At 48.1% G+C, this 10,072-nt stretch overlaps 1 protein-coding gene across 1 annotated transcript; it reads left to right on the top strand.

The window, feature by feature from the left end:
• The first annotated feature begins 3,397 nt into the window (after positions 1-3,397).
• Positions 3,398-4,156, top strand: LOC125931623 (RNA polymerase II subunit A C-terminal domain phosphatase SSU72-like). Its single transcript, XM_049643711.1, has one exon. The coding sequence runs from the start codon at positions 3,400-3,402 to the stop codon at positions 3,982-3,984; it is 585 nt and encodes a 194-aa protein (XP_049499668.1). The 5' UTR covers positions 3,398-3,399; the 3' UTR covers positions 3,985-4,156.
• Positions 4,157-10,072: the final 5,916 nt, after the last annotated feature.

The following is a 10,072-nucleotide window of genomic DNA, read 5'->3' as shown; positions in this document are numbered from 1 at the left end:
AACCGACTGAGCCACCCAGGTGCTCTGATCAGCTTCTCTTTGATCTCACTCTCCTCCAAGTTCAGAACTTATCTGGGCTCTCCTGGGAGAAACTGAGAAGCACCTCTCTTCCTTAAGCCACCACACAAAACGTTAATAACAGCTACAGACACTTGACATCCTCAGAAGGTATCAGTCATTAAGGGAACCAGTTGGTGGCTAACGGAGGGGCAGCAAACTGACTCCAGGTTTGAAGCAATCATTCGAGACGCAGCTAAGTCACTAGTCCTTGCCCTGACCTCTGCCTCGTCCCCAGGGAACTGTTTCAACCTTGGCCCCAGCCTTTGCGACTTCTGCTCTTACTGGACAAAACATTCTATCATCCATCCCCTTGACAACAGGGATCCAGGCAGGGTATGCACAGGGCCTTGTGCGATTGCTGGGGTCAAGAGCCAAGATGATTATAAGAACGGAGAGAGGCGTGGAAGAGGACCATCCATCATGCTCCGGAAGGGGCAAGGAGGTCAGGGAGACTTCCTGTTTTTTACTAAGAAACACTGTTGCCGTTTTTGAGCTACCTCTGGCCTCAGTGAGTTTTGTTGCCAATAACCAGTACCTGTCTGGTTTTTGTGTGTGTGTGTTTATTTTTGAGAGAGAGAGTGCGAGTGAGCAGGGGAAGGGGAGAGAGAGAATAGGAGAGAGAGAACCGCAAGCAAGCTCGGCACTGTCAGTGCAGAGACCGATGCAAAGCTCGAACTCCCGAACCGTGAGATCACGACCTGAGCCAAAATCAACAGTCGGAAGTTTAACCGACTGAGCCATCCAGATCCCCGACACCCTTCTGTTTTCTAGAGGGCCTGCTCTCGGGCTCCTGGAGCCGCTTTCTTGAGGAATCTGGAAATGGCGGGAAATGGAAAGTGCAGGGAGGACCTGGGGGCGGGGCCCTGGCTGCAGGTGCTACGCTTACATCAAGCACTTCACCGTCCTGTGGGGAAGACAAACCATCAGAAAACAGCCTGACAAGTGTAACCGACAGGGGCATGCGTTGAATACAACGAAGGAGGTAGCCTTATGAGTAAGCTGAGTCTTCAAAGGCGGCAAAGTGTTGGCCTAGAAGAAGGGGCCAGGAAAGAGCAAGTGTGGGAGTCGTTTGGTAGTAAGTATACTCTGTACGTTAGCTAACTTGTCAATAAATTATGTAAAAAATTTTTTTAAAAATACAGGAAAGACAAGTGGTGCTTGACCACACAGAGCCTGAATGAGGCTTGCCACTTACTACCAAACGACTCCTACACTTGCTATCATTTGATTGCTAGGATTTTAAGCGCCACAGGGTCATGAATCTGATATACACTCTAGAGAAATCACTGTGGCTGCAGAGAAGACAATGGATTTGAGAGGACCAGACTGCAGGCAGGCTTGGGGAGCCCTGGAGACAAATTACGAAGGCTGAACACAGAGAAGTAGCCACGGGGAGAGAGAAAGCAACAGAATCAAGAAATGACAAGTGCACAAGCCTAGTGGCTAACAGGATAAGGAGCTCCTGATTTGTTTTCCTTAATGTTTATTTTTTGTTGGGAGAAAGAGACAGCATGAGCGGCGGAGGGCAGAGAGAGAAGGGACACACAGAATCAGAAGCAGGCTCCAGGCTCTGAGCTGTCAGCACAGAGCCCGACGTGGGGCTCAAACCCCCAAACCGTGAGATCATGACATGAACCGAAGTTGGACGCTTAACCGACTGAGCCACCCAGGTGTCCCAAGGAGCTCTAGGCAGGCATCTCTACTCGTCATTCTCACCCAGACTTTTAATCATACCTCTCAACTTTCCACCGTAGTTGGAAGGACTGTTTATCGGAGCCAGGATGCGGCAGGGAGATCTTTGTAATTTCTACTATAGGGAGATCACGACCATAAACTCTGGAGCGGGCAGTGGAGATCCAAGTAGCAGGCCTGCCTGAGAGCATTCCATGCCCAACGTCAAAAGGCCCAAAGTCTTTTATTTTTTTTATTTTTTTTTTTTTATTTTTTAAAAAAAATTTTTTTTCAACGTTTTTTATTTATTTTTGGGACAGAGAGAGACAGAGCATGAACGGGGGAGGGGCAGAGAGAGAGGGAGACACAGAATCCGAAACAGGCTCCAGGCTCCGAGCCATCAGCCCAGAGCCTGACGCGGGGCTCGAACTCACGGACCGCGAGATCGTGACCTGGCTGAAGTCGGACGCTTAACCGACTGCGCCACCCAGGCGCCCCAAAAGGCCCAAAGTCTTGATTTGAATCACATTTCAATGAGAAGATTCACCACAACGTATCTTCTTAGGCGCTCAAAACGGTAGATTTCCAGGAGGTTAAAGGCAGTCTTTCCACGATTGCCCTGTATCGTTAAAAGTATTTAATGTTATTGGGGTGAAATTGACATATTCGTTTCAGGGGTACATCGTGATTCCCTAGTTTACCTCAAACATTTGGACCCTCACGCCTTGCCTAAAGCACATCGTTGTGGTTGCTGTATCTGGCTGCTGGGCAAGTTGACAAATGTAATTTTCATGTCAGGTGGCCATGTATCTAGCTGAAACGTGAGCCATCGAAGGAGGACAGAGAGGAGAAGGGACACCGTGGAGCAGCTGGAAGTCTCTACCATTGGAGTTAGCTATCGCCGCCGTAACAAACCATCCCCGAGCCCAGGAGCCTAAAACAACCATCCGTTTATTTCTCACAACTCTATGGGGCAGGAATTTGGGGCAAGGGGAGGTGGGTGTTATGAATCACCCTGCTCCCCACGGTGTTGGCTGAGGCTAGAGAACCCAAGTGCCCACACAACTGAAGCCTCAGGTGGGGTGGCTCAAGTATGGGGGGGCCAGTAGGATGTTCGGACCTCTGTCTCCTCATTGGTTCCCCTCCGAGTGGTCTCTCTCTCTTCCGCAAGACAGCCTGGGCTTCCTCACACGGTGCCTGAAATCCCCCTAAGCAAACACGGAAGACACAAAGCTTCTGGAGCCCTAGGCTTAGACCCCTCCCCCCACGCCCACGTCACTGCAGTCACATTCTACTTATCCAAAGTGTCAAGGCCAGCTCAGACTTACAGCCAAGAGAAATCATTCTACCTCCTGAGGGCAGGACCACTGCAAAGTCACTTTGCAAAAGGGTGTGAACACGGGGCGACACGAGTCCCTGGGAATCATCTCTGAGAAGCTAGGACACCTGCCAGGTGGGTGCCAGGAGGCGGAGGGGACGCCCGGCACACCCCCACGCCTCGCGCACGGCCCCGCCGTGCGCGGGTCACGACGCAGTGGCACGTCGAAGAGGTTGTGACCTCAGCGCCTCGCATTCCAGGTGTCGCCGTGGCCATCTTGCTGGCGCCCAAGGGCCGTGGCTGCGTGGGAGTGGCCGCACGGGGGCGTCGCGGCCAGGGGAGCCGCCGCTATGTCTACCGTGCCGCTGCGGGTGGCGGTGGTGTGCGCCAGCAACCAGAACCGGAGCATGGAGGCCCACTACTTTCTCAGCAAACGGGGATTCAGCGTCCGGTCCTTTGGAACGGGAACTCACGTGGAGCTCCCGGGCCCCGCACCCGACGAGCCCAACGTTTACGATTTCCGAACCACCTATGACCAGATGTACAACGATCTCGTCAGCAAGGACAGAGACCTCTACACGCAAAATGGCATGTTACATATGTTGGAGCGTAACAAAAGGATCAAGCCCCGGCCGGAGAGGTTCCAGAACTGCCAGGACGTGTTTGATCTGATTGTCACCTGCGAAGAGAGTGTGTACGACCAGGTGGTGGAAGATATGAATTCCAGAGAGCAAGTGACCTGCCAGCCGGTGCACGTGATCAACGTGGACATCGAGGACAACGACGAAGAGGCCACCGTGGGCGCGATCCTCATCTGCAAGCTGTGCCAGTGCATTCAGCACACCAAGGACATGGAGGACGATTTGGACGAGCTGTTGCAGGAGTTCGAGGAGAAGAGCGGCAGACCCTTCCTGCACACCGTGTGCTTCTACTGACCGGCGCCGCCGCACTCCTGCAGCCCTTGCTCTGCCCTTCCTTTCCTCACTACCTTTCCCTTCCGGATGTATGAAATGAGAAGATACGCACGGGCACCAGACGACAATCAGGTTATTTCTCTGCTTTTACTTACGGGGAGCATTGACTCTCAGGTTGATTCTTTTCAAGGAAAATTGCAAACAACGGTTTCTAGTACATTTCATCTCTACCTCTGTGGCTTTCTTGTTCTTTCCCCTCCCTCCCCCAAGCTTGCTGGAGGGGGGAAAAAAAAAGAAGCTGCCACACCTGCCCCCCCCCCTTCCCCCCGCCAGGGCCAGTGTGCTTGGGCTGCCATAAGAACACACACACGCTGGGTGGCTTGAACAGCAGAACTTTGCTTTCTCACAATTCTGGAGGGAAGTCCAAAATCAACTGCTGGCTGGGGGTGGGGGGGATGGGGGGGCGGGTTTATCCTGAGGCCTCTGTCTTTGGCTCGCAGGTGGCCACCCTCTCACTGTGTCCACACTCAGCCTTCCTCTCGTGGCACTTGGATCTATACTAAGAACTAATGTTTGATTTCCATCCCCATTTCTGGCACAGAGCTCCCCAAATTGTTGGAGCTTCCTAAGTCATGAGAGCCATACAGGAGTCCTTTTTTATGTCAAAGAGGTGACTTTTAAGCACAACTTAAGGAGGGGGGCTGGTTGCCAGGACACCCAGTGATGTAACTGGAGGCTTGGAACTTTCCATTCCCCTTCAGCCCCAACGTGTGGGAGGGGAGAGCGGCTGGAGGGTAAACCAGTTCTTTTCAACTTTATTTATTTTGAAAGTGGTGGGAGGGGAAGGGGCAGAGAGAGAGGGAGACACAGAATCCGAAGCAGGCTCCAGGCTCTGAGCCGTCAGCACGGAGCCTGTCCCGGGGCTTGATGTCACAAACTGTGAGATCATGACCTGAGCCAGAACCAAGAGTCGGGGGTTTAACCGGCTGAGCAGGTTTCAAGAGCTTCCGGGTTGGTGAATGAGAACACATCACATGCCAGTGTTTTTGTCTTATCTTTTTAGATTCATTTATGTTGAGAAAGAGAGCACGAGCCGGAGAAGGGCAGAGAGAGGGGGAAAGAGGGTTAGGGGCTGTCACTGCAGAGCCCCATGCGGGGCTCAGTCTCCGGAATCGTGAGATTATGACCCGAGCCGAGATCAGGAGTCAGATGAGTAACCGGCTGAGCCACCCAGGCGCCCCACATGCCACTGTTTGGGACCCCAAACTCCGCAAGGACAGAAGCGCCTTTGTCTGGGGTCTCACCTTATGTCTCCCTTCAAATGGCTGTTGATTTGTATACTTTAACTGACAAACTAGTACGTAAAACATCTCTCTGTGCTCTGGGAGCGGGTCTAACAAATTAATCGAACACAAAGAGGGAGTGATTGGAACCTCTAATCTATAGGTGGTAGACCAGAAGCACAAGTAACACCCCGGGCCTTGTGAGTGGCATCTGAAGATGGGGGAGGGGGCAGTTCTGTGGAGCCCTGAACCTGTGAGATCTGATACTGTCTCCAGGGACTGTCACAATTGAGTTGGATTGTAGGACACACAGCTGGTGTAACTGGCGACCTCAATCCTTACCTCTGCATTCACACTTCCTTTGTGTCTCATCCTCTTCTAAGAACACCAGTCTGATTGGCTTAAGTCTCCCTCCTTTTGCCTCATTTAAACTGAATTACCTCTTGAAACGCCCTATCTCCAAATACAGTCACATTGGGGGCTAGGGTTTCCACATATGAATTTTGGGAGGGCACCATTCAGTTGATAACAAGAGGCAATACATTAAGTTTGATCAATTACTTACACGACTTACCACTGCTTCTCAGCTAGTCTTATGGAGACTGAGAGTTCCCTCTTGAGTTCCAAGTAACGACCAGTACCTTGGTTTGGTTATATATGCACATTTCAGAGACTTGAAAGAAACCAGGAATTGAACATATTGATTCTTATACTTTGGGATTCTCTCTCTCCCTCTCTCTCTGCCCCTCTTTTGCTCATGCACATGTGTGCATATGTGCATGCATTTTCTTTCTCTCTCAGAATCAATAAGTATACTTAAAAAAAAAGAAAGAAAAACACTAATGTGCCTCTGATGGCTCATCAGGAGACATGACACAGCTGAAGAAAGAGTCAGCAAATTTGAAGATAGGTCAGTGGAAATTACTCAAGCACTAAGAGAAAACAAGAGTGGGAAGAAAACCAGAACAGAACATCAAAGACATAATATCAGCCTAACATATGTGTTTATTTATATTTGAGGGAGAGAGAGACAGAGCATGAGTGGGGAGGGGCAGAGAGAGAGGGAGACACAGAATCTGAAGCAGGCTCCAGGCTCTGAGCTGTCGGCACAGAGCCCAACCTGGGGCTCGAACTCACCAGCCACGAGATCATAACCTGAGCCAAAGTCTGACTCCCAATGACTGAGCCACCCAGGTGCCCCCAAGTCTAACATATATGTAATAGGATACCGAGGAGAAGAGAGAGAATAGGGCAGGAGAAATATTTTAAGAAGTAATGGCTGAGAACTTTCCAAAATTAAGACACAAACCAAACCACAGACCCAAGAAGTTTAGAAAATACTAAGCAAGATTAAAACACAAACAAACAAACAAACAAACAAAAAACACTAGGCATAGCATATTTAAGCTGCTGGAAACCTAAGTCAAAGAGAAAATTATAAAGGCAGCCAGAGAAAAAAGACACATGATGTGCCTTGCAACAAAGATAGGAATTATGGCTGACTTCTCATCAGAAACCATGCAAGGCGAAAGAAAAAATGCCATCTTTAAAGTGGTTTAAAAAAAAAAAAAAAAAAAAAAAAAGAACATGTTTGCCCAAAATTCTATACCCAGCAAAAATACATTTTAAAGGTGGGGTACCAGGCTGCCTCAGTTGGTAGAGCATCTGACTCTTGAGCTTGGAGTTGTGAGTACAAGCCCCACATTGGGTGTAGAGATTACTTAAAAAAATGTGTTTTTTTTATTTTTTTATTATTTTTTTATTTAAAAAAAAATTTTTTTTTAACCTTTATTTATTTCTGAGACAGAGAGAGACAGAGCATGAATGGGGGAGGGGCAGAGAGAGAGGGAGACACAGAATCGGAAGCAGGCTCCAGGCTCTGAGCCATCAGCCCAGAGCCCGACGCGGGGCTCGAACTCACGGACCGCGAGATCGTGACCTGAGCTGAAGTCGGACGCTTAACCGACTGAGCCACCCAGGCGCCCCAAAAAATGTGTTTTTTTTTAAAATAAAAGAAAGATAATTAGCAAAAGGATTTTTAAAAATTACTTGTTTCAGATTTGGTATCTTGATTTTTAAGAAACACAATAAAGGTGGGGGACCTGAGTGGCTCCATCAGCTAATCGTCTGACTTCGGCTCAGGTCATGATCTCATGGTTTGTGAGTTTGAGCCCCACACTGGGCTCTGTGCTGATAGCTTAGAGCCTGGAGCCTGCTTGGGATTCCCTGTCTCCCTCTCTCTGCCCCTCCCCTGCTCACATTCTCTCTCTCTCTCTCTCCCCCCCTAAAAATAAATAAACATTAAAAACATTAAAAAAAATGCAATAAAGGTGAATATGTGAGGTGATGGATGTGTTAATAAACTTGATGGGAGGAATCCTTTCACAATGTATATGTATATTCAATTCATGTTGTACACTTTTAAATGTTTATTTATTTATTTTTGAGAGAGAGAGAGAGAAAGAAAGAGAGTGAGCTGTGCAGGGGCAGAGAGAGAAGGAGAGAGAATCCCAAGCAGGCTCCATGCTGTCAAGACAGAGCCCAGTTCAGGGCTCGAACTCATGAACGATGAGATCCTGACCTGATCCGAAATCAAGAGTCAGTCGCTTAATGGACTGAGCCACCCAGGTGCCCCCTCATTATGTTACACTTCATCTTACTATTTTCTTTTCTTTTCTTTCTTTTCTTTTTTTTAAGTAGGCTTCATGCCCAGTGTGGAGCCCAACGTGGGGCTTGAACTCACAGCCATGGGATTAAGACCTGAGCTGAGATCATGAGTCAGACGTTTAACCATCTGAGCCACCCACGTGCCCCATCTTACTATTTTACTTATCAAGAAGACCTCAACAAAGCTGGGAGCAAAAGAAATGCAAATAATATACTGCCACTTAAATATACACATACATTGAATTGAAATACATAAATTTATTTTTTTTTTAATTTTTTTTTTAACATTTATTTATTTTTGAGACAGAGAGAGACAGAGCATGAACGGGGGAGGGGCGGAGAGAGAGGGAGACACAGGATCGGAAGCAGGCTCCAGGCTCTGAGCTGTCAGCCCAGAGCCCGACGCGGGGCTCGAACCCACGGACTGTGAGATCGTGACCTGAGCTGAAGTCGGACGCTCAACTGACTGAGCCACCCAGGCGCCCCTGAAATACATAAATTTTAAAAAAATAAAAAAATAAATAAGTGCACACACCCATACATACACAGAAATACGTTCTCAAAGGAGAAAGTGAGAACTCATTGCCAGCAGAAATGCGCCATGAGAAATGCTATAGGCTGAAGGAATATGATATCAGACAGACATTTGGATCTGCACAAATAAATGAAGAGGGCTAGAAATGGAACTAATAAAGGTAAATAAAAATTCATTTAATGGGGAGGGGGGGTTGCTCTGAAAGATAACTGTCTAGAGTCAGTCTTCTATGCTGATAACAGCAATGCATTGTGTGTTTACGGCATATATAAAAATAAAACGTACGATGGGGCTGAGGAATCGGTAGTAAGCTCTGAATAAAGTCTTTACACGTGAAATGGTATAATGTTATTTGAAGGTAGACACTAATTAACTACTGTCAACCCCGAGGCAACTGTTAAAAAAAAATTTTTTTTAAGCATTAAATGGTTTAACATGCCGTCCTGGATTGTCTGTGGGCAACCCTATTCCCCCTTCTAGGCTCTCCCAAGTACGGTAGCGTCGGGAGGCGTGGGAATTACATTTTCCATCCTTCCATGCCAAATGGGTTACCAGTTAGATTCTGCCAATAATCTATCGTTACTCATGGTAGCTATGTTCTATCAAGTCGCCGTGAACTCTGAGTTAGTGGTTACTGACCCATTGCTCCCAGTGGAAACACACGTTTAGGTTCTGGGGAGTCTTTGAACAAGACCTTTTTGAGAACTGATCAATACACGGCCTTGTTTTATGTATGTTTCTGGGTGTGTGTGTGTGTGTGTGTTTTTAAGTTTATTTATCTATTTTGAGAGACAGAGAAAGTGTGAGTGGGGGAGGGTCAGAGAGAGGCGAGAAGGAATCCCAACTGACCGAGCTGAACCGACTGAGCCACACAGGCACCCCGATGTATGTTTCTGTTTAAAGACACCTTGTTTAATATATACCATCGATTCCCTAATGGCCAGCACCCCTATAAATCCGGTCTGAATGAAGCTTACCCAACACACGTATCTTCTCCATAAGGCACATCACAACCTCTTCAGCACTACACTTGGGGGCCATTATATACAGCAAAGCCACCAACAGAAAGCACAAAACTGTGAAAACCATGGCTCTAAAAACACCAAAAGGACACTTGTTTACAGTATGAGAGCTGAAACGAGAAGGCAGAGCATCACCTTGTTCAACCTCAGCTAGGAAAAGGTGCAGCAGGAGACCCAAGTTTTTTTTCACCGGTCTGTACAAGTCCGTGAATAACTGTGAACATACCTTGCTGCTTTTATTTTTTTTATTTTTTTTTTTTAATGTTTATTTTTGAGACAGAGAGAGACACAGCATGAACGGGGGAGGGGCAGAGAGAGAGGGAGACACAGAATCGGAAACAAGCTCCAGGCTCTGAGCCATCAGCCCAGAGCCCGACGCGGGGCTCGAACTCGCGGACCGCGAGATCGTGACCTGAGCTGAAGTCGGACTCTCAACCGACTGAGCCACCCAGGCGCCCCTGACATACCGTGCTTCTTGATTTGGGGATCAGGAACACATTTTAGCAAGTGAGCAAATTTACAAACACACGAGACCTGGAAGGCCAAAGGGAGGCCAGAAGCCATAATTATTAACCGTTCTCCAAAACCAGCAGGCAGACAGG

This window comes from Panthera uncia, chromosome X (genome assembly GCF_023721935.1).
Source record: "Panthera uncia isolate 11264 chromosome X, Puncia_PCG_1.0, whole genome shotgun sequence".
Taxonomy (NCBI): domain Eukaryota; kingdom Metazoa; phylum Chordata; class Mammalia; order Carnivora; family Felidae; genus Panthera; species Panthera uncia.
This window is presented reverse-complemented; position numbering and strand designations above follow the sequence as displayed.